Below are 24631 nucleotides of genomic sequence, written 5' to 3'. Positions count from 1 at the left end.
ACTGACCTCGGCTACTGAGCATTTGTTGTGAATCTCATCCAAACTCTCAAAGGGGTTTTGCTTCAACCTTGTGTGTTTTTTTTTTTTTTTTTTAACTCCACTGAAATACTTGGGCATGGCAGCCACTGGCTGTTTTTTTTTTGTTTATTTTTTTTTTATTTATTTATTTTTTTTGTGAGACATCTTTATAAAACCTTACGATTGTGTGGATTTAAACACTTCCATAGTGATTTTTTTTCTTATGTCCTATTTTATATTCCACATTTTGATAGAATTTTGGATTTTCATTATATCAAAAGTCCATCCATCCAACCATTTTCTTCCGCTTCATCCAGGCTCGGGTCGCGGGAGCAGCAGCTTCAGAAGGGAGGCCCAGACTTCCCTCTCCCCAGCCACTTGTTCCAACTCCTCCAGGGGAATCCCAAGGTGTTCCCAGGCCAGCCGAGAGACATGGTCCCTCCAGCGTGTCCTGGGTCTTCCCCGGGACCTCCTAACGGTGGGACGTGCCCGGAACACCTCACCAGGGAGGCGTCCAGGAGGCATCCTGACCAGCTTTCTAAGATAAGAGCAAAGGATGCTTTAAACATGAGGGGGAACTTGTTGCCCTATCTTCAATGCTTTTCCATTCAGTTTGGAAGGCCAGTACCTTCTAAGAGCCAGTATTTACTTTGGTAAAAGAAACCTGAAGGTTCACATCTCTCACTAAGATAAGGGGTTAAGCTTTAATTTTCCCGGTTTAAGGCAATCTTCAGATAATTTCAGAAAAGGTAAGGTAAGGTTAGGTAACTTTATTCATATAGCACATTTTCAGCAACAATTAGAAAAAGAAAAAAAAGAAAAGCAATTAACGCTTAAAAATTACCAGTTTGGCCAGGAAAAAGTAAACTGCTCAGGTTCATCTGTGCTGGAGGGTGCTCACTTTCTCAGTTGTAGTTAAAAATTCAAAGAGTGACATTTGTTTAGAAATCAAGTTATGGTACACCTAATTGATTTCTTCCACTTAATTTCAATGGACAATGGAGTTATCTGGAATTAAAGGTCTATAACTAGGTTCTCAGTTATTTTGTGATATTCAGAGTTGAGGTATTTATGTTTGCAGCTAAGGCTTTGTAAAGACTTGTCTGATTCTGTTTTTTTAACAGCATTATTGACACAATTGGGATTGTGACTTAAAATGGGCCACAAGATTCAACACTGCATGTACCTTATTCATTATCAGAAGATGGAACACGCTTTTAAACTGTACATAAGGAGCCAAACTTGAGGCCCGTGGCCTAATATGGCCCACCCTGTGTTTTTGATGTAACCCTCTAAACTTGAGGTCAGACAGATATATAAATAGAAAATGTACTTAAATATTTATCAATCAAAGCAATTGTCTGTATAGTGACAAGTTACATTATAAAAATGTTAAATATTTAACTTTACAAAGTACTCTTCAAATGGAGAGATAGTTATTTATTCTTATTTTAAGCAATTCATTCTGCCAAGGCCAGGACTTTAAGGGCACTTGAAGTGTTTCAAAGTGAAAATGAGTTTCATCCTTGCTGTACATACTGAATAAAAAAGTTAGTTTTCATTTTTGACCATGTCTTCTTTGTTACATATAGGTCTGAGAAACTTTAAAAGGTCTTATCTTGCGTAGGAAGACTCATGAATGAATAAACTTAAACTGCTCCTCTCCACGTTGGTTTTCCAAGCAGAAAACCAATTATTCTGAAATGTGTTGATGACCTTGGTCAGTCCTGCTTGTCTGTTTTTATCTTGGTTTGGTGAGCTCCACCTTGATAACACTTATTTGGACGCCTGTGTGAATTCAGGAAGGTGCTGGCGCTCTATCTGGGAGGGCACGCTGCCAAGTCATTTTTGCAAAATGTCAGATTCTACAATATCTAAACTATTTAGACTGGGCAAAACTGTCTTTATTTATTATTTATGAAATTCATTAAGTCTTTTTTTTGTTTATGAAAATAAACAAAGTGTAAAAGATAAAATTTATAGTTAGGCAATCTATATTTTTGTTTTGGGCTGAATGTTTTTAATGGATGAAAATGAGGCTTGCTCATAAATGTCATAAAACACCACTCCTAAGCGCTCCTAAGTGGTGTTTTATGACCCTCTTCTCAGTAAAGAGGGAGGAAACAAGCTATAAAATATCCTATCAATCAAATAAGTTTTTAAATATTGGTTTATGACCAAACATATTTTCTATCCACAAATTCCTAAAATGCAGTAAGTAATAGAAAAAGAAATAACTTATTTAAGATGAATGTTTACAGACTGGGATGGACTCTTGTTGTGGTTGGAAAAAAATGCTTGTGAGAATACATAAAAAAATAGTTTCACACTGTGGTCAGTAAAGCTCCATCTTTTTCCACACATTTGAGTTTTTAAAGGCTCAGCATGAACAAATTATCTTTTGTGGGAGAAAAATAAACTTGAGACCCAAGAATGTAGGACTTTAAAATGACGAATTTGTCCTTGTTACTTCTCTGAAAGCAGTAAATCCACCGTAAGCCAGAGCAATCACGCTAACTGGCTACACCTGTGTGAGCCTTTTATTTTTTGTTGTTGTTGTCCTTTCTGATTCTCATCTTATTAGAATGGGAATCTGGTATCCTTCAAAACTTCCACAAGTCCTTGTTGGCATGAATGGTGGTTAAACCTGAGCTTATCTTCCAGTTGGAGCAAAACTGACGGGGCAGCTGTGCACTTGTAGCTGGAAAGTTTTAGAGGAGGCTTGCTAAGTGCCGCTGCAGCAGTCATGACTGCTGGCTTCATGATTTCAAGGTAACAAATCTGTTTAAGAACAGACTGGTTTTACTGAGTCCAGTAATTGCTCAATACTTTAGGCTGAAATGTGATATATTTGGAAAAATGTCCTTTCAATTCTTACAGAATATTGATGCTTTGCCTAATAAAGGAAGTGATTTATGCCTCTACTTTGCCAGGAGGTAAGTTTGACTTGCCTTTTGAAACATGTGAAACTGGTAAAATGAGTAGTGACTTGTTTCAGGCCTCTTAACCCACAGTCTGAACTACTAAATCCCATTAAAACTGTTAGCCAATGCCTGAAGCACATGGAAAAGGTGTTTAGCAATTTGTCCCTATTGAAATAGTAGGCTATCAACTGACTTGTAAGTCATCTTTGAGTATTTATTAAACATGCAAACCATGTCATGCAAAAGTGAAATTCCAATACTGTTCTAAATTAATGACTGTAAAATCTGACTAAAAATTTTGGCTTTATGCTTAATATTGATGTAGTCATCCTTTCTGTGTGATGAAACTACTTTGCATGAATTTTATTTGCAAACTAGACCAGTTTGGTGCCTCTAAGGTTTGGCTTTGGAAGCATCCACACTCAGATTTGGGTTAAATTGATCTGCAAGCTCCACTCCATGGGTATTTGTGGTGTTATTGTTTCTAGAAACATGGCAACTCCTCTGAAACTTTTTGTGAAACCACTGTGATTACTTTAGTTTGACCAGTGCTCTCTGTGACTTGATATTCAAAAAATGTGACAATAACTGAATATTTACACTGCACCATAACTTTTGTCTGCAATATAAAATATTGTTTTTTGGGGTTTTCTTTTTTGCTCCTGCCAAGATTGTAATCAATACTCCAATCAGTCTCTGAATGTATATAAAAAAGAATTTGCTAGGACTTCCTAGAATATTGAATATTGTGTGCCACAATTTGATATTGCCTTGCTAAATAACAAAGTAAATGTACACAAAATATTGACATGATCTGTTCTTGCAGCCAATACTGGGTACACAGCATGGCAAAATGGAGGACAGAAACGGGAAGTACTTGGTTACCGCCGCCCTCTGCATTATGTGCGCTCTCTGAGGGAGCCGAAGAATAATCTGATCAACACAAGACAAAACCCTCAAAGGAATGGTGTGAATGATTTGACCCTTGGCCAGACTTTTAGGGAAACTCCACGTCCTCTTTGGCCACAGAGCCTTCCAGTCCAACCTGGACCACAAAGAAACTACCCTTTGGTTCAACCTCGAGGCTTCAGGGTCAGCTTGGATCTCCCTTTTTATAAACTCGATCAAATGAAAGAAACTGACTCTCCCACCAAAACTCGCCCCAAACTCCAAAGTAAACCAAATGTTCAACCAAATGGCCTCAGCATTTCCGATTTTCAAAGCCCTGAGAGAGATTCCAAAAAGGATCGAAATGTTGAAAAGAACATCCATGGTGTTCCCACTTCAACCTTCCAGGTCAACCTTACCATTCCCCTTCCAGCTTCATCTTCAAATCCAATAAAAGCCATTGGCAAGTTTGTTGAAAACAAAAGCCCAGGAAATATCTTTCAGAACAGTTATGGAGATCTAGGGAAACGGTTGAGTTCCATTCATACTGAAGTGAAACCTCTCGCCATCAGCCAGACAGCAGGTGAACAAATCAGAAAGCAACTGGGCTCAACATGGTCTAACTATCCTGCTACTGGACCCAAGCAAACTCTGCAGCAGCCAGGTGGGTCAACTTACACCCCACCTACTAATGGCAAACTGACCTCTTCAAGATGGCAATTAATTTCCCCACAAAGAAACTATAATCCCACGGCCAGGCAGAGTTTGCCACCCCAAAAACCAGATTCAACCAAACCGCCATCTTTGTCTTTTGCTAAGTATCTTGAACGTTTGGGTCTCATCAAAGCCCAAACAAGCCACACAAGAGAAGACGTAGCTCAGCCTTATTCCAAACAAAAGCTAAATTTGTCTCCTCTGCAATATAACAGAGGATCTCAAGATAACAAATATGTCGGTGTTGGTTCTCAAAGTGTTGGTCTGCCCCAAAACGGTTATATTACTTCTGTTCCTGCTAACGTCAAAGATTTCACAAGTGATCAAAAAGGTGAAAAGGAACAAGATTCTGCAGGTCCCTCCCTACAACTAGAGTTTTCTTTCCCAGTTAAAACTTTGTCAAACCTCACTAAAGGTGGTGGGTACTTGACTATCAGACCTCAAAATGTTAAGTCTCTTTGGACTCGTTACATGGAGGCAAAAAAACTACAATCACCTGAGAGTGAATTAAAAAAGTCAGTTTTGGGCTTTGATGATGCTGGGTACCACAGAAAGACGGGGCTTCCTGAAAGGAAATGGCCAACCCTAAATCTTGAACTAGAACCAAAACGGAAGCGGCCACCTCCTTATGAGCCTGTTGCTGTCAAACCTACAGACAACAAGCCAAGCTTCTCATCCTGGCTTCCAAGAGATTCAGAGACTGGAAAGCCACGTTTTCCAGTCCTGGCGATTTCAAAATATCTCATTGATGCTACACGACCTTTAAAGGGCAAATATCAAACCGTCCGGCCAAAACCACTGCAATCTGGAAGGCTTCAAAGTTTCTACAGTTCCCTGAAGCCCAGCATCAACAGCTATGTGGAAAGTCAGCCTAGACCTTCAGCCAGCCGATTTGCTTCTACCCATGATGATCCCTTAAAACCATACAGTCATCTCCAAACGAATGCTGAGATTTATTCAGGTCCACTTCACGGCCTGCTCGCTTATGGCAGTTCATCCTTTAATTCTCCCATGTTGGAAGTTGTTCCTGCAAAAAGGCCACAAACGTGGCAGAAACCAATTTCTTCCCTCTATCTTCATGAGTACAACAGTGGAAAAGAACCTTATGATACTTTTGAAGATGTAATTGGTCTACACAGTAGGCCAAGTGGATATAAAGTTCAAAATAAACTTCCTGAGCAAGACGACCCTGGACATTTCCAAGAGGGAAAAGATTACTATGTGAAACCCTTTGACACTAATGGAGGTTTTGTCTCTGGGCAGACGTACCAGACTGGGAACTCTGCGGAAACATCCTTTAATGTACAACCCCCATGTGAATCTTCATTCTCTAGGCTTGGCCAAGATGGGTCTTTTTCAGACCTTCGCTACCCTTACCCAAATGCAGAATCTCAGCCTTGCAGTCAAGTACCTTGCATCGACGGTGTAGATGAATGTGTTAATGAACAGAACGCAAATTTTCCACAAAGGGTTAGTTACTCGCCAAAGGCAGAGGCAACTTCTATTTCTATTCCTTACAGTAGTTTTGACCGCATTTTTACTCAGTCAAGCTACCAGCCTGCTCAAAATGGCTTTAAGCTCCAGCAATACCCTGTTGGACACAAACAGTTTTGATGATCTATGAGCTATGACGATACACTCGGGTCAGGTCATGAACATGTTGAACTTTGGCTTAAATTGTGCAATCTGCTCATTCGTTTTCCTTCTGCGCATTTAAATATTTAATAAAATGTCTGCTTCAAAATGAACTGTTCCAGGTATCATCACTAATTGGTTCCCACCATCACATTCTGCTGTGACCCTGGTTCAACAGGAAGTATTGTTTAATAGCCCTGTCAACCTAAAGCAGTTGCACTTCATGGCTCTGGTTTAGTAAAATGCATGTGAGAAACCCAAGACTTTTGCTGGCTTAAAAATAAACCAAAGACTCTCCAAAGAATGATGCAGGGAATGCTGCTTACATTTCTGAACCTAAATGTAAATTGAATCTCGTGTCTAATGATGCCTCTCTTCCAGGCAATGCAGGTTAACCTGAAGTGCAAGGAACAGGATCTAAGGTTGCCCTTTGTCAAATAAAATGGCAAAACCTACTCTCTGTGTGTGAGGGTTTTGTTTTTGACTCAATTATATAGGCATCTATTTTATCACTGCAAAACTCAGGGTTCTATCTCAGTTAACCACCTAAATGAAAATATAACTTGGTAAAATCGGGGAACCACATGCTATTGCTTAACTTATCTCTTGTTTAAAGTGCTAACATGTGGCCATCGAGTTGTGCCAGTATGTCTACTTATTAACCATCTAATCTTTATAGGGTTTCCACTAAATTAAACTGGAACCTTTTCTGGCTAAATGGGCTGGAAATGCTCTTTTAGTCATTCAGTAGTAACTTAAAACTATTTTATATTTTTGGTGTCTTATTGCTTTGCAGGGAGAGAAATGTGGAGCTTCCCCAATTTCAGCTCCAGTACATGTTTTACTCTGAAGCTGTACTTTCCACTCTTATAAGAACCATTACCAAAGCAATATTGCATGTTTACATTTTAAATTAGGCATTCCTAATTGGGTAACATATTAGCAGAAGAGAAAGTGACCTTGGTTTCTCATTACACATTATGCAAGACCTGTGTAGGGATATGTTGTTCAAAAGACTGAGTGAATGGCTGCCTTTGCATGTGACTGTTTGTGCAGTGTGATTGAGATGTCCAGGGCTGTAAATGAGACAATGGAGCAATTATTGGTTTGGACTGTTTTAAAGCCACAATAAAGGCAACTCCTTATGTTTAATAGTTCAAGGAAAGGAGTCTCAGGTTTTTAAATTCAAACATTTCTTGCAACCAGGTTTAATGATTGAGCAATATTTGATGATTGATTGATTTGATGAGTTCGGGGTACCCAGTCTACACCTTTCACTGGAATTTCTCTTTCATGCTAATGAGAACAGTAGTGGAACTGCACCGTCCGACTGCCCACCCAGTTGATGGCTTATCAGGGGAAAAAAACTGAGCAGTTTCAATTGCAAGAAAAAAAAGTAATCTGATTTTATTAGATGAGGTGACACTATTACATTCATAACGGTAAAATGGAAAAAAAAAAAGTCAATCTTGTTTTGAAGGCTTTCAAGGTGAATGTGTTCTGCACAAGGAAGAAATTCCCCAAAACTAAGTTTCAATTTGCTACAAATTTCCAGTGACGGGCATTTCACAATATGAGCTTGTTTGCTTGTTTTGTCAACCAATGATGATGCAATACCATTTGTACAGTAAAAAAGCAGAATGTATATTAAAAAAAAAAAAAAAAAACTTACAGTAAGTCAGGTTTTAAAACTGATTTGTTATAAAAAACAATTTTCTAATGTGACCTTTTTTTCAACTTAAATGTTGTTTTTTTTACTGCCAGTCACATTATTTAGGTACTTTTTCACAATCCAATGACTGGTGGCACATCTGGACCCAGTGTGCTGCTCAAGGACATTTGGACTTGTGGTCTGGGACGATGGAATCGAACTGACAACTTCCCAGATAGCAAACCACTGTACTTTTTTCTTGCATTAACGAGTGTCCTTATTTTCCAAAATGAGCATAAAAGATAAATATTTGCTTGACCTTTACACGCTCTAACAAGTTTGTTTGGCTTCAGTCAAGGGCATTGTGCAGGTCATTCATACAAGTGTAATTATGCCATTTACAACTAATCTCGCCAAAAACATCACATAGGAGATTAATCATTAATAGCTGTGATATGATAAAACCAGGAAAGAACTTCAAATGGGATTTGAAAGTAATTTATTTTTATTTTATGCGTTTAATGTTTGGGGTGGAAGGGAATAAAAATCTGTAGAAAAGTTTTCTGTGAATTGTTTTTAAATCAAATATCTGGCTTTAAGTCCTAAAGAATTTCTTGGCTGACCTCTTCAATGTGAAACCGTTCATGTCAGGTTTAATATTTCCTGTAATGAGTCTTGTTTGACTTTTCACTGAACAAGTGAACATCTTATTTGGCCTGAGGCTCTTCCTGCTACGTTGAGGTCACTTTTAAACCCAGCCCTCGTAATAAAGCCTTCCTCCTTTTAACTGCAACTCCATAATCAACTTCATTGACTAGCTGCCACCTGTGCATGAGGGAAATACGTCTGACTCGCCAATATCGTTTAGAAATTTTCTGAGATTTCTGTGACATTTGTTTTAATGGAGCGTCCAACTGCTAATGACAATGTTAACTTGTCTGCATACAGACCTAGCCTTCCACTGTCGGTACTTAATGGCAAAACATCGTCTGAGGGGTTTGATGAGTCGGATTATTATCAGTGTTACGGTGATGGCAATAGCATGACATCCCGTCCATCTATTGCTCTGAGTGCTTACGAGACTCTAGATGCACCACCACAGTATGATTTCTACGCCAACAGCCAGGCGTGGGGTCGGAAAAGACGCTTCAGGCCATCTCTGCATCAACTGCATGGTAATTCCGAGGTAAGGAATGTACTCTTTACCAGTTCGTATATTCAATACTTTTTCAACGAGCAAATAAACTACAAAATATATCTTAAATGTTCATCTATATATGACTTGGATATTATTTATGTAAGGTTGTTGACTCAATGCAATGATATTCAATATTATTTTAGTTCTAGTTATGCTTAATGAAGTTACTACTTTTTCTCAAATTGTACTGCTTTTATGCTACAAGCATTTATACTATCAGTCCCACAAAATTTTCTTTTTAAACTATGCTTTCTTGCGTCTTTAAGTCATCAGACTTAATAATTCATTTGTTTAGGATGACTCCAGACCTCCCATGTATGAGGAGAGAGAAGGAGACGCGTCTGAAGATGAGGACGAGGAAAAGGAGCCCCCACCCGAACCCACCCGCTTTGGTTGGGTGCAGGGAGTCATGGTAGGTAGAAATGAAGACTTGCCTGATGTAAGGCTAGGCTAGGAGTTATGATGGATTAAATTCATTGAGATGTGTCGGCAATGTTCTAATTGGAATCATCAGCTTGAAAAAGGTAAACTGGGTTTCAAACCAGTAAGGGGGAAACAATTTTTTTTTTTTTTTTTTTTTATAACTCTTACTTGTCTTGGGTCTTTTCTCTCTGTGATTTGTAATCCATAATGAAATGTCTTTCATTTAACTTTAAAGTAATTCAAAAACATATTTTGAATGTTTAAAAGTACTGTAATTTCTGAACTATTGACTGCAACCATGGCTGCACAGTAGCTTAGTTGTTTTATCACTGTTGTTTTGCAAAAGGAAGTTTGGATATTCTCCCTGTAGGTTCTCTCTGGGTATTCTGGCTTCATCCCTCAGTCCAAAAACATGAGTTTTAATTGTGGTCCCAAAAAAAAAAAAAAAAAAAAAAAAACTGCTTGTGTGCATGGTGGTTTGTCCTGGCTGTGTTGCCCTGGCGATATGATCAGGGTCTACCAGCCCCCCCGGCACCCCTGCAAGGATGAGTGTGTTGGGTATGGATGTTCACATCTGAATATATGGTGCACCCACTAACTTTGAAAATAAACAAAATTGCACTTGTAAATGCCTCACTGCAGGTATTCATTGTATCAAGATAGTGATGCACGCATGCACAAATATATATATATATACATATACTGTACATGCTTTTTTTTCCAGCATGACTGTATCACAGCTGCTTAAAAATATTGAGCCGGATAATAAAAATGCATTAAAGCACCTTTCAAAATACTCAAGGACACTGTACAAAAAATAAAACACAACAATACACCAACAAACAATCAGCAACTTGCATAAATCAAACATAACGGAGATTATACAGATTTGAAAAGATGTTTTGAGGTTTTCAGACTGAGGAAGGGAGTCAGTTTTACGGATCAGGTGACGGCTGATTCCAGAGCAGAGTAAGAGAAGATGATGGCCTCCTGATACTGAGACAGAGTGGACAGAGAGGTGAATGAAGGCAGAGGAGCTGGGACAGGATGGCCTTGAAAGTGATGAGAAGTGGTTTAAAATGGGTCCAGAAGTTGATGGGGAATCAGAAAAGTCATCATCTCGATCTTCTTCCTCTGCACTAAAACCACTGAAGTAATTTTCTTCAGTGTTCGAATTGAACAGCCTCGCACACATCTTCACTCTCTTTTGTTTTTGCTCTCAATGTCACTTTTGTCTTGAGGTAAATTTGCCTTGAGCTTTTTTTTTTTCCTCTTTATGTTGTATTAGTTGCAGGTAAAAAAAAACTGTTTATAACCTCTCAAAGAGCCGGAACTGTGGAAAAGCTTTATGGTTTTCCGGACGAAAACGTCTATGGGAAAAATACTGTTGCATCAGAAGGAATCTCCACTGAGTACCAACAAGTGTGTTTTTTAAACAAACCCTATAAAATATTGTTCAGGTGAGATTTACAATGTGCCTACTTGTAAAAATGTAGCACTCAGTAACTTTATTGTGCAGGTTTGTCCAGTCTGTACATCTTAAAGCAGATAACCTGCCTAAACCCTGAAGCAATTTCAAAAGGCTGCTTTAAAGATTTTTTTTTTTTAAACACCTTGTCTGTTTCTTTGCTCTTCTGACGGAAGTTTTATGCAGAAATGAAGAATTAAACTTTAACTCTGTTTGTCAGTAAAACAAATTGTTTTGTACTGAGTCAGACCAAAAAGGACAGATCTTGTCCTTGAGGACTTGTTTTACTGATTTACATAGTCAGGTCAGTAGGAGGCTCTTGTAGACCTGAGAAGCTGAATCAGGTGTTTTTGTTTTAGAGTCACATCTAAATCCTTGATGCTGACCTGCCATTCAAATACATTGCTTCATATAAAACAATCAACATGCATATGCACTGATCTGTAAATGTAATCAAAACTTTAATTATGTAAGTAGGATAAAATAAACCAATGAATATTGTCTGGTAATACAAATGCAAGTTGTCTTAATCAGTCCTGTTTTTTTTTTTTTTTTTTTTTTTTTATAAGATGTTTGCAGGCTGGTGATTATTCAAACACAGTGCAGTTTAGGGGAAAATGTTGCATCATTAATAAACAATGAATGTACAAGTCTGTATAAGCTTAAAGATATTACTGGCCTGCTAAAGTCAATGTGTCAATGAAGCACACTGATCGGCTTTGATTCTAAACCCGAATACATTGATTTTCCAAACATGCTAAACTCATCACCTTTTCCACACTCCATTGAACTCCTTCAAGAGTTCAGATCCCTTCACTTATGATGCAAGTACTTTGTGTCCCTTAAAACATAGTTACTCATTTATTTAAATGTGTCGCTGAGCTATTTTTGTTCCTCATATTTTTTTTTATTAGTTAATTGGTGTATTGCAATGACCTAATTCTAAAATGAAACACAATTTTATGTAAACGTCTGGCACCCTCAGTCATACATTTTCTCTCTTGCCAGTAGTAAAATGAAACTTTTTTTCATTCACTCCTGCCTCATAGTTGTAAAAATCCTGCTTGTTTCTACACAGATTCGCTGCATGTTAAACATATGGGGGGTGATCTTGTACCTGCGACTGCCTTGGATCACGGCTCAGGCTGGTATCGGTATGTTGAGCATTCCTGGTGTGACGCACTTTCAAGTGTTTGTTCTCGATTTTAAGACTTTAAGCCATTTCAAGCATTATTTAGTTAACATGTAGAAAAAAATGTGGCTATGAAAATGATTCAGTCTGCAAGGATCTGGTGAAAAGCGTTTGTAAATTATGACAGAAGAGGTAGAAAAGAACAATTAATCAATGTAAGTGAAGTTCTCCAAACATAAAGAATGTCTCATAGACGTGCCAGATGGCATTGACAGCACTTGTCAGGGTTTGATAAATGATGCACTTCAAGTTCATATGCAACTGGATGGCTGTATTAAGAACTGCTTGTTGTATAGAGAATAGCTGACATGTTGACAAATTGTACAACACAACCAACCATAATGCAAACTCTCAAACAAAATCAAATTACATCAAGTGCTAATTATGCCAACGCATCTTACAAGGCATATTCTGTATATGAAGACCTTCAAATGCCTCATTGACTGCAATTGTCTGAACCAAAGTCTTCCGCTCCAGAACTGCCAGCTCCTTGCAAATTAATTGACTGACATAACCTTCATTGGTCTGTGTGTATGCTAAATTACATCACATTTTCAATGGATGAACTGAACCTTTACTCAGACCGTTTCCCACCTCTGACAGGTATGACCTGGGTCATCATTTTGCTGTCATCTACTATAACTGGGATCACTGGTCTCTCCACTTCAGCCATAGCCACCAACGGAAAAGTCAAAGGAGGTTTGTTATTAGAAGATGGTCTATTTTCAATGAGGAAAAAGTCACAAACTTCTAACCAGATCATATTTTTCACCTCGTCATACCCCAAGGCGGTACCTACTTCCTGATAAGCCGCAGCCTCGGTCCAGAGCTGGGCGGCTCTATTGGCTTGATCTTTGCTTTTGCCAATGCTGTGGCTGTGGCAATGCACACAGTGGGCTTTGCTGAGACGGTCACGGACCTCATGAGGGTGAGAAGCATTCTCCACACACATGCACAAATCAGGTTCACAATAATCCAAACAGAAACTCCTTATATGCATCTCTTTCTTAGGAACATGAAGCTGTCATGGTGGACCGAACGAATGACATCCGCATCATTGGGATCATCACTGTAACATGTCTGCTTGGTATTTCAATGGCTGGCATGGCGTGGGAGTCAAAGGTTAGATCGGTGGTCAAAGAATTTAACAATCCTGGGAGTTTACTTCAAAGATATGCATAGCATTTCTGAAAAGTAAATAAGAATAATAGATGGTGTTAAATAGTGTTAGGGATGTTCTTTTTAATGTGGTAATGTTTTCTTTTGGTTCCACATTACATTTTGTCGTAGAATGCTTTTTTTCACTATCAGTGATGATTTTCTTTATTTTAAAACTAAATTGCTAGTCTTTAATTTCAAAATCAAAACACATTCCCAAGAAACAAACAAAAAAAAAAGCTAATTTGTTTAATCTGTTGTTGCCCTGAGCTAATTTTAGCTCAACCAACAAAAGTAATGGTTCTCGGGGCTGTAAAGGTTTCTGAACTCCAGCTGAGACCAGTATAAAACGTATAGTTAAATTTTATTGTATCTTTAAAAAGACTGGGTGGAACTTTAAAATTTCCGTTCACATTTTTAAAATGTTCTCCTAAAGTCTTGCTAGTAGTTCTTTTTACTGTGAGCATAAAATTGTGACACCACATTCCAGACTTCAGATATCTAGGTTACCTGACTGTTTCTATACAAGTTCCAGAATTGACTGTTGTATAATCTGTGGCACATAAAAGGTTTATAGGAATAAATTCAGCTGTGTTTGAACAGAATGTCAGGCACTGCCAAGGCTTTCTGCCTTGTAACATCAAAGGTTAAACCAGTTTAGTTCAACTATAAATGTATTCAAACAGTTGCATAAAATGAGACTTTCACAGAGTGGGACAGAAATAGAAACAAAAACCTTTACAATGGAGTCTGAGATGATATTGTTCAGATTTTGCTAAAAACCCAGTTTTATTTAATAAACCTTCTTAAATGTTTGTCTGCACTGCCCACTTACAGTACTTTGCAATGTGTTTTCCACAGGCCCAGATTTTGTTCTTCCTTGTCATAATGGTGTCATTTGCCAGTTACATCGTTGGGACCATCATGCCTGCTTCTGTGGAGAAACAAGCCAAAGGATTCTTTAGCTACAAAGGTAACTATTATTGGCACTTGGCCCTAGCTGAACATATTTACATTTTTAATCTTCCCACTGCATTTCCTTGATCATTTTAGTAGTTAAATTGTCTTTTTTGTTTGTTTTTATTGTAGTTTATATTTTAATGGGTGATTTTTCTGGCAAGTTTATACTTTTGACATAAAACATGTCTATAAGATATGAATCCTTGGGATGAAATGGCCAATCTAGGTTGCAAGTTCTACACCAAGACAAATAACACTCCCTTCTCCCTGATTCTACCGTAACTTTTACCATTTCAACTTCAACAGCTGATATTTTTGCTGCCAATTTCGTACCCGACTGGCGGGGTCCGGAGGGCAGTTTCTTTGGCATGTTCTCCATTTTCTTCCCATCTGCTACGGGCATCCTGGCAGGAGCCAACATCTCTGGAGATCTGAAGGTATGCAAGTGTATTTTTTCCTCTTTCTTCTATTCTATCAATATATGGGGGGAACATATATCCCCCACAGATAAAAAAAAACTAAATAAAATACGCATGAATAAATATTAATGTGGTTGGATAGAAGTAGTTTACTTTGTATCTTATGTGTTTTCCATCTTAGAATCCAACAGTAGCTATTCCTCGAGGGACACTGATGGCGATTTTCTGGACTACTTTTTCCTACCTTGTCATCTCTGCAACCGTTGGTAAGCCTACTGTATACTATTGTATTTCCCATACTACTGTATGGGAAATATATGCAGAGAGTACACTTCCAATGTAGTATTTGAACATGTTTTGTTGCCGTTTTCTCTAGAGTAAACTTAAAAAAAAATCTTCCCAGCACTGAACTATTAATCCCTAGCTAATAATCGTTTCCTTTTCTATGTCTATTTTTTTTGTCATTAAAAGTTTGTCGATGGTTGTTAATACTGAATTTCTTCCTTTGTATGTTAACTTTTATGCAGGATCTTGTGTGGTCCGGGATGCCTCTGGCTCTCTGAATGATACTTTGTCCCCTTCAACACCCATCGACGACTGCGTAGGTTTACCATGTCAGCATGGATGGGATTTCACCGAGTGCATTAACAATAAGACCTGCACCTACGGCATTAGTAACTACTATCAGGTCAGTTGTAACCCATGCAATCATGCCACTATACACTCTCCTTATATCCAAAATTGTGAAGGACAGTTTTTGTTGACATTATTTAATTCCAATAAAAATGTGAATAGTTAATAGCTATTAATGCCTCTAAACTATAAGGAGATGCAGAGCAAGGTGGCAATATGATGGCATAAAATCTACATCAGTTGTAACTGTAGCTGATCTTGTGTCTGTTTTTAATCAAATTCTAAGATTAAGTTATTTATTGCCACAAGGATAGATGTCCAATCAAAACACATTTTTTCATACATTTTCCGTGAACCATATAAAACATTTTTGACAAGAAGCAGGCGTTTAATAAATCAGACCTTTTCTGTGATTAGTCGCTAAGCATGGTGTCGGCCTTCGGCCCTCTCATCACTGCTGGCATATTCGGAGCAACTCTGTCCTCAGCTTTGGCCTGCCTGGTGTCTGCTCCCAAGGTGTTTCAGGTACAAACACAGTTTCTCAAACACCACTATACAGATGTGGAAAAAAATGGCCCTGCATCTTTTGTTTGAAGTTTTTATCCTATTTATCATATTCTGCTTTACAGTGTCTCTGCAAGGACCATCTTTATCCTCTCATTGGTTTCTTCGGCAAAGGATATGGCAAAAACCATGAGCCACTCAGAGCCTACCTGTTGACGTACATCATAGCTGCCTGTTTTATTATCATTGGTGAGTCAATGAGACGGATGTTTAATGTATTTTCTAACCAAGTCCTACAGTGTGTTGGGTTAACATTCAGCAACTTTTTGGTTTTTGGAATAGATATTCTTTATGACCACAAAATTAAGTCTTAAAGTTTATGAGAGCAATGAAAGCAAAAATAATTTTAGTATCAAGATGCAGTTTAAATTCTTAGTAACTGAATATGATTTTTTTTCCCTTTTATATCAATTTAGTCAGTATATTTGATATGATTGATGTTTATCTTTTCATCATGTATACAATGCAAATTTAATTATTAACCGTATTGGTCAGTTGAAGAGTTAACATTAAACAGGTTCATGTTTTTCACTCAATAAAGAGTAGCTTATGACAAGTAAAATTATTTTCTGTCTTATAATTTACCAGCCGAGTTGAATGCCATCGCTCCAATCATCTCCAATTTCTACCTCTGCTCCTACGCTTTGATCAATTTCAGCTGCTTCCATGCTTCAATCACCAATTCACCAGGTAGGTCAAAAATATTTGCTCTCTTGCAGAGTTCTTCTGTAGTTGCTTTTCTGTCACTTTTTTTTTTGTTCATTTCATTAAGAAATGCTTGATGTATTAGACAAAGGCAGCCTGAGTAAAAAGAAAAGTCAGTTTCAAAACCAACCAGGACCTCTGTGAAAATATGAGCTGAAATATACTAACACCTTCTTGAATGGGTGTTCATTTTTACTAGCCATGCTTAAGCCTGATTAAATTAATAACAATGATTAATTTAAATAGAACCTCTGGCAACATGAAGTAGGCTAAAAGATCTTAAAAGGCAATACACGACCTACTATAATTAAATTCAAGTACACATTAAAAAAACAAAAAATATATAAAGCTCTGGAAAAAATGCAAAAACATTTCTAGGATTCTGAGTCTTCACTGAACCATAGTGAGAGCCATTATCTATAAATGATTACAAAAACCATGGAACAGAGGGACTTTCAAAATAGCATTTTGGTCCTTTAAATAGGAGGTCATAAAGGAGCAATAACAGCATCTAAAGCTGGGTGGGCCTCAGTTGAGGACAATCACTACTGACCTCAAAAAAGGCCGGTCTCACTTTCCCCATAAATATTTTTGATGGTTCCCAAGACTTTTGGAAAAATAGTCTGTGGACTAACGAGACAAAAGTAGAAGTTTTGCAATGTGGTCCCTGTACATATAGGGACACACTGGCAGTGTTCCTTAAACAGAACATAGTATAATTAGACAGACACAATTGAGGCAGGATCATTCTCAGGGGCTGCTTCACTGATTCAGGAGTTGAAAACCTGCTATAATTGATAGCACAAATTCTGGTCTCCAGCAGAATCCTGAATGATTGTCCCATCAGTTTAGGAGAGTGATCTTAACCGGATTTTTCGTGTTCAAAAACCCTCCAATGTAAGCAAAGTTACAGCAATCAAACAAAGAAAGTGCAGGCAAAATTTCTCCACAGCGATACAAAGGAGTTATTGCAAATGCGTGATGCCATGTGCTGCCACTAAATATTCACAACCAGAACTTACATGGGGTCAGATTGCCTATTCAACTTTAACAAATCAAATCGTCATCCCAAAAACGGCAATTTACATTTACTCCTTTATTTTGGCATATAATGATCAGACATGAACAACAAATGACCAAAAAACAGACAAGATCTTAAAGGTGAAAATTTTTCCCTGCACTGTAACTTATGAATCATGTTAAGCATGCAAGTGCATAACATGATGTAGCTGTGTATCATTTTATGTCCACGTTAATGTCTACATTAAATTGCATGAAGCTGTGCCCTTGAGCATTTGATAGAGTAGCTAAAACAAAGGCCAGTTTCTCTGACTGGGAAGTGTGGATTGTGTTTATTTGTACATCTGCAGGTTGGCGTCCATCCTTCAGATTCTACAGTAAGTGGCTGTCGCTGCTATGTGCTGTGATTTGTGTGGTGATCATGTTCCTGCTGACCTGGTGGGCGGCTCTTATTGCAATTGGAGTTGTCTTTTTCCTCTTGGGATACACACTGTACAAAAAGCCAGGTAATCTGACTCGCTGTAAAAAAAATATATTTCCATAAAAGTCTAGCTTATTGTCATATCAAAGCTTTCATTCATATTCCTTGCTGGGCTTAGATGTGAACTGGGGCTCGTCACTCCAAGCAAGCTCCTACAACATGGCGTTGAACCATTGTGTGGGTCTGAACGTCGTGGAGGACCACGTCAAGAACTACAGGTTAGTGATATGCTTAGGTCTGTGTGAAGATTTTATGAGTAGCTCACTGTTAGAGGACTGCAGCCAAGAGTGATCTCATGGGGTAACTGGTTGTTTTTGACAGTTTCCTAAACTCTGCTTTAGACATTAGCTGGAATTGTGTACTTTGGTCAAGTGGGACTAAGACTCAGGTTTCAGGAAACAAACACTCCATTTGGATGTGGTGAAAAACAAAAGACAATGTAAAATGACTGTATCTCTGTATCTAAGATGTATCTCTTAAAATTATTTGCTGCAGTGGAATAACAGTGGAATAATAGTTTAAGTTGTTTTAGTGTATTCAGATCATGAACAGAAGTCGGTATAAGTACATAAGAAGGTGCTTTGCTATGGTTATAGTACTTTTCCTGTTTTGATACTGGGTCTGGATTAAACCTCTTTATGCCTTTGCTCCCTCCAGACCCCAGTGTTTGGTGCTCACTGGTCCTCCCAGCAGTCGTCCAGCTCTCTTGGATCTCGTCAACTGTTTCACAAAGGACCTCAGTCTGATGATGTGTGGAAATGTGGTCACTGTGCGTACAGATTAAAATGCCCACATGAAACTCATTCTAATGCAATAAAGCAGTACATAAGGTTCTTTGTGTTTAGCGTACCAATTTAAAGAACTACTAATTGTCCTTCCTGATTTTCAGGCCGATTCTTCCCCATCAGCTGTAGAAAAGGCGAGCAGTAACAGCCATATCTCCTGGTTGAACCAAAGGAAGATAAAGTCATTTTATAGGGGAGTTGTGGCTCCGGATCTGCGTTGTGGGGTTAACATGTTACTTCAGGTCAGAAACGGCTCAAACTCCCTAACAACCAAAATATGACTTAAACAAGGATCAGTGTTGTAGTGTTTTGAATGAAATATCTTTCTATTCAACAAAGTGTTCTACATTTTCCATTATGGAATCAGCTGTCTATCTAGAACATTTGTTCATTCTAATGTGTTTCAGTAAATTTTAGAGTTCAGTCTATGCAACATAATCTGTGTCCGATGGTTTGGCATAGAATTTGTAAAGTTTGAGGATTCATTTTCACAGAGTTTTATACTTTCTTTGAATATATTTAAGAACGTGACCATCTTCTTTCCACTCTGCTCATGTTGCTAACTCCCCACCAGGGGGCAGGATTGGGTCGAATAAAGCCAAACGTTTTGCTGATGGGTTTCAAGAAAGACTGGCGCTCCGAGCCATCTATTGCAAACAACTACATAAATATCCTGCAGTGAGTAATATTTGCGAACTTATCTACATAGCATAAATAATCTTATGGATATGTAATTTTTGAAATATTTTACTGTCCAAACATGAAGAAAACAAAGCTTTGTTGAATTCAATTTTACGTGCTCTTCAGTGATGCCTTCGACCTGCAATATGGAGTGTGTGTGCTGAGGATGAAAGAGGGCTTGGATGTCTCCAGTCCACCTCAGTCGCATGGTGAGAGCATTATTAAAGAACAATTTAAAGTTTTTAAGTGATCAATACGTTCTTCCCTGTCTCACATTGATGTTAATGTTCTTATTACAGTTAATCAGGGTTTCGATGAGGGACAGGACAGCATTAACACCATCTCTCCCGGCTCCCTTATTCGAACGAGCACAACATGTATGTACTGTGCACATCATCACACCACAAGAAAATATGTATTTTCCTGATGGAGCTTTACATATATTCAGATCCTACAATGATTATTGTTTGCAGCTTCTGTATCTGTTGATCTTGAGCCGCAGCACACCACCGTGTTCCAGAAAAAACAAGGGAAGAAGACCATTGATATTTACTGGCTGTCTGATGACGGAGGTGGGACCGCTACGTCTGCAGTCGCCAGTCAATCACCTTCATCTCTTGCTTTTAGCATGATTCCTAATGATGATCTTTCTGTTGATAGGTCTGACGCTGCTGCTGCCATACCTGCTGACTCGCAGGAAGCGCTGGGCCAGGTGTAAGGTCCGAATTTTTGTCGGAGCGGAAACAGACAAAAAGGACGAGCAGAAAGAGGAGTAAGATTACCCGTTTCATATAAGAGATCTACTACTTTAGTTTCTTTTGGAGGAGGGGATAAAAATGGGCAGAAGGATCTGAGTTTTTTTTTTTCTTCTTTTTTACGGTGGAGGTTTTGTGTAAATTTTGATTTTAGATTTTTGCTACAATAAATGTGCTCACTTTGTGTTTTTGGCCTTGATTAATTCAAAGCTACATTGCATGTATGCAGAGCAATTAATGAAATACTGAACACTGAAAACCGTTGACTTTATAAAAAAAAAGGTATAGCCAGTCCTGTTTAAGGTCATTGTGGTTTAGTGAATAATTCTAAATAGCTTGCCTAATTTCTTATCATTAATTTCAATAATTGTGATATGATTTATATGGCTGTTATATGAAGTTTAAATGAAGCAATATAGTCATAATAGAATATGTTTTTGTTTTAAGACAGGATTGTTTTTATTTTTATTTTGAGATTATATGAAAAATATCTTCGGTGTATGGTTTGTTCCTAGGGTTTTGTCTCTCATCAAGAAGTTCCGTCTCGGTTTCCAAGACGTTGAAGTGATTCCAGACATCTACCAAAATCCTCAGCCTGTCAAGTAAGACTGCACGCTTTGTTCAAGGATTGGGTATTTCAGTAAATCTGTCTCAGGATCAGATTTATCACATAATCTATGCAAGAGAAATTTTGAAAGATCCAGAAACTCCATCCCAGATCTCAGTTAGCATGTTATAGATCTCAAACCAATTTCAAGCATGTTGATGGACGTGATGATCTTTTGGGCTTGTTTTACAAGCTTGGATACTTGGATACCGTACAGTGATTGAGTCGGCGATGAACTCCTTCAGTTCATCGCTGATGCTTGATCCAAACTCGATCATTAACAGGATAATGATACTAAACACAGCAGCAAATGCAGAACAGGATGGTTGAAAAGGAAAAGAATAAGGGAGTTGCCAATGCCCAATCTTAGTCCAGAGCTCAACCTTGTTAAAAGTCTAACCCGTGCAGAAATAACTGTCTCTAAATCTCAACAAATTGAAGCAGCTGTGAAAAGAAGTAAATCAAAATCACTCCAAAAACTGTGACATAATGGTGAAGTCATTCAGAAAGCAACTTGTTGCTGATAAAGATGATCCCACAAGTAAAACTCCATGAGGTTTACTTTCTTTTTCCAACCCAGCAGAAGGAAAAAAAACACACAAAAAAACACGCTGATCCAGACTTTTGAAACATTATCTAATAATGGACTTCTTATTTTCTCCAGTGTTCATCATTTCGAGAACATGATTGGTCGCTTTAGGGTGGACTCAAATCCTAAACAGGACTCTGATTCTGACCCTCCAAGGCAGCAGGAAAAACCTTGGATGATCACTAACCAGGATTTGGAGAGGAACATGGCTAAGGTCTGAGAAATTCTTACCACTCACATTTCTCTATCCCTCACTTCTTTGTAACTAGAATTAACACTGTGTGACCTTCAGTCCCTCCGTCAGATTCGTCTGAATGAGGTGCTGCTAGATTACTCCAGAGATGCAGCTCTGATTGTGATGTGAGTGCAACATTTGTAACTTTCGTTGCTTCTGTCCTTCAAGCCAGAAGATGCAATTGTTGCAAACTGAAAATAAATCCTGTTAAGTGTCCTTCATTGTGTCTCCTAACAGCACCATGCCAGTGGGGAGGCGAGGCAGCTGTCCCAGTTCTCTGTACCTGGCTTGGCTCGACATCTTGTCCCGGGATCTCAGAGCTCCAGTCCTGATGGTCAGAGGAAACCAGGAGAGCGTTCTTACTTTCTACTGCCAATAAATTTTTCCAGTAATTATGTTGTTGTTAAAAGGAAATGATGTAACACTGTAGGGCCTTGAAAACTGAAAAACCTGAGATATTTTAATGTAAATTTTGTGCAATTGAAACCAACATGACAATATAAATGTTTAAAAAGTAACTCACATGCACACAAAAATAATTTCTCTTTTTTTTAAGGATTTATATTCATTTTTCCTCCATTGATTTTTAATACAATCAAAAGATATTCAAAAAGTGTGGCAGATCTGCCACACTTTTTAACACCTTTTCTGAATTATTCTAAATTTGGGTTGGTAGTAAAAAATGAGTGATTTGCTTCCAAAACTTAATTATGTAATTTATTAAAACATAATAGCATTATAATACAATAAAATGACAATCTAAATCAAGGTTCATTTCTATATCAATGCCTAATTTAATAGGCTTTATATTTGTAATTGTTTCACACTGTCAGTCAAATTCTTACATATTTTCTCTAAACAACAAAGTAGTGCATAACCGTGAAGTGGAAGGAAATGATTCTGGGTTTTCATAATTTTTCTAAATAAAAATCTGAAAATTGTGAGAGTCTGGCAAATCACAAACAGAACCTGTTGATCTTCTGCCATTAAACTTTGCATTATCAAGATTTGGTTATTAGAAATTAATAACCCAATTAAGCTGTTGATTTATGTTGTGGCATGTTTATTGGTACGCTGCTACTGTAGTTAATTCTGAGGGCGGGATCAGAGAAATCAACTATTTTCATTAAATAGCTTTTAATAAATCAAAATCTCCTGAAATTTCCTTTATAATTCTGACATGTTAAGAACATTAATAATGACTGTTTTTTCTTGTTTTCATTCAAACAATTCAATCAGCTTCGATTGTGGAATGTATTAATGTATTTCTGGAGTTTTATTCCTTTAATTTTCAATCATGAAAAACCCATGTTTTATGTTCACATATGAAACATTGGAAATAAAAGAAATGTGAAATTGCTTTTTTTAAAAACCTATGAAGTGGCCATCATGTTTTCATTTTTCATCTTCCACCAAGCCAAGGTTGGTTTAAAGAGGTTCAATGGCAAAGCCAGACGCCTTCCCATCAGTGACATGCTGAAGTAGTTTAGTCTGAAGGATCCCAAAGCCAGTAATTACACTAGTCCATTGACTTTAGTCATGGGTTTCCTCTGGGTCTCCCTCAAATGGAAGTAGTGTGTAATCCGGGGTAATTTATTTAGCATATTTAAGCATATTTATCATGCTAATATATTTTTCATCAGAGCACATAGTACATGTTCTGGAAATGTTCCAATGTTCTACAGCCAAAAGTGTCTTGTATACTAAATAAATAGGGGTCCACAGCTTGTAATTTCCCCCCAAACTGCTTCATTGGCTTTCCTTTACTATCCTGTCAAAGCTGTGGTAATGCCTAACACTAACATCTTTTTCATCCATCCTTTTTAACTAATCTGTGTAACAGGATTTTCCTTTTTTTAAGTGAATTACTGACAAATTAATATTTCAATGTTCTTCCAATGTATTGACATGTACCCATTCCGGACTGAATAAGATAACTGATGCAACATTACTGGATGAGTAATATTCTGAAAAGTTACTTTTTCAATCACAGACGGATTAAAAGAGAGGACACACTTTGTTGACTTTTCAGATACAACAAATGTAAGGGATGCTACTGAAGTGGAAAATGGGGTCTTAAATGGCTGTAAAATTCCAGAAAAATCTTTTGTTGGGAATTTAAACGTATAAGATGGATATTCCTCTTTGTGTAAAACATGTATAATGTGTTTAAGGAGTTGTCAACTTCGAGTTACCCCAAGAGCCAAAGTGAGCCATTTCAGGCACTATTGTAAAATAGACGATCTTTGAATAATTTCCGCGCATGCTCTCAGTGCAAACATTTGACGAGCCTCCACGTCTGAGCGAAAGTGGCGTTTAGCCAATCAGGAGCAGCCACAATGTGTTTGGAAACAATACTGTTCCTGTAAAGTGCAGTACGACGGACCGCATACAGATAGTTCTAGACGCTGCTCCCGTCGTAGTGTTTCTCAGCTCAAGAAAAGGTTTACTTTTGTTCCAGCCTTTCTACCAGTATATTTTATAACAGACCGTCGCTGTTCCTGAGTAGCGTTGTTGTAGCGGATACCTCCACCCAGTTCTGGTAACCACGTCAACTTACTCAAAAGTGAAAATGGATTTAGAAGATTCTCAACAAAAGACGACCAGTCTTCTCGTTAAAACGCCTAACCAGGCTCAGGAGGACCAAATTATTGATGGGGTCGACATGAAGTGGACTGTAAAGGACCTTAAGGCTCATTTGTCGAGGGTTTACCCAAGCAAACCGGTATGTAATAAAAGAGGCTACATATTAGCTCGAGGCTATGTTGTGGAATGTCATAACAGCCGCTCCGAGCTAACAGCTGTCAGCCATTTCCTCCGTATTATCTTCCTGCCTGGGTGTATCTGTTCTAAATGTCCGCTTGTTACAGGTTTTCAAAGGCGCCATATAAATCTTCGTAATGCTGTCTTTGTAACCCATAGATTCAG

General features: G+C 38.0%; 2 protein-coding genes across 3 annotated transcripts; both read left to right on the top strand.

The window, feature by feature from the left end:
- The first annotated feature begins 2567 nt into the window (after positions 1–2567).
- Positions 2568–6634, top strand: LOC106960276 (uncharacterized). Of its 2 annotated transcripts, XM_015053296.1 has the most exons (4): positions 2568–2790; positions 2899–2954; positions 3769–4119; positions 4258–6634. In XM_015053296.1, exons 1-4 carry the CDS (start codon positions 2765–2767, stop codon positions 6156–6158), a joined length of 2334 nt encoding a protein of 777 aa, XP_014908782.1. In that variant the 5' UTR covers positions 2568–2764; the 3' UTR covers positions 6159–6634. The 2 variants fall into 2 exon arrangements, with proteins under 2 accessions (XP_014908782.1, XP_014908781.1); XM_015053295.1 differs by having other exon boundaries at positions 3769–6634.
- Positions 6635–8460: 1826 nt separating this feature from the next.
- On the top strand, positions 8461–23076 carry LOC106960283 (solute carrier family 12 member 3-like). The gene is made up of 26 exons (XM_015053301.1): positions 8461–9016; positions 9324–9440; positions 11998–12073; positions 12715–12810; positions 12900–13039; positions 13123–13233; positions 14131–14242; positions 14536–14666; positions 14830–14914; positions 15176–15336; positions 15699–15806; positions 15911–16034; positions 16434–16535; positions 17921–18076; positions 18170–18269; positions 18709–18820; positions 18941–19078; positions 19411–19514; positions 19644–19726; positions 19817–19894; positions 19991–20089; positions 20178–20289; positions 20788–20874; positions 21544–21682; positions 21761–21828; positions 21941–23076. The coding sequence occupies exons 1-26, from the start codon at positions 8732–8734 to the stop codon at positions 22080–22082; spliced, it is 3066 nt and encodes a 1021-aa protein (XP_014908787.1). The 5' UTR covers positions 8461–8731; the 3' UTR covers positions 22083–23076.
- Positions 23077–24631: the final 1555 nt, after the last annotated feature.

The sequence above is a fragment of the Poecilia latipinna genome, unplaced genomic scaffold, assembly GCF_001443285.1.
Source record: "Poecilia latipinna isolate Pla-1442-1.1 unplaced genomic scaffold, P_latipinna-1.0 Scaffold1173, whole genome shotgun sequence".
Lineage (NCBI taxonomy): Eukaryota > Metazoa > Chordata > Actinopteri > Cyprinodontiformes > Poeciliidae > Poecilia > Poecilia latipinna.
This window is presented reverse-complemented; position numbering and strand designations above follow the sequence as displayed.

Bases quoted from the DNA above. Each gene is read 5' to 3' on its own strand.
- LOC106960283 (XM_015053301.1), top strand. From the start codon at position 8,732: ATGGAGCGTCCAACTGCTAATGACAATGTTAACTTGTCTGCATACAGA. The intron at 16,035-16,433 runs GTGAGTCAATGA...ATAATTTACCAG, and splicing joins TGCCTGTTTTATTATCATTG to CCGAGTTGAATGCCATCGCT. The intron at 16,536-17,920 runs GTAGGTCAAAAA...GTACATCTGCAG, and splicing joins TTCAATCACCAATTCACCAG to GTTGGCGTCCATCCTTCAGA.
- LOC106960276 (XM_015053295.1), top strand. From the start codon at position 2,765: ATGACTGCTGGCTTCATGATTTCAAG. The intron at 2,791-2,898 runs GTAACAAATCTG...CAATTCTTACAG, and splicing joins GCTGGCTTCATGATTTCAAG to AATATTGATGCTTTGCCTAA. The intron at 2,955-3,768 runs GTAAGTTTGACT...CTGTTCTTGCAG, and splicing joins TGCCTCTACTTTGCCAGGAG to CCAATACTGGGTACACAGCA.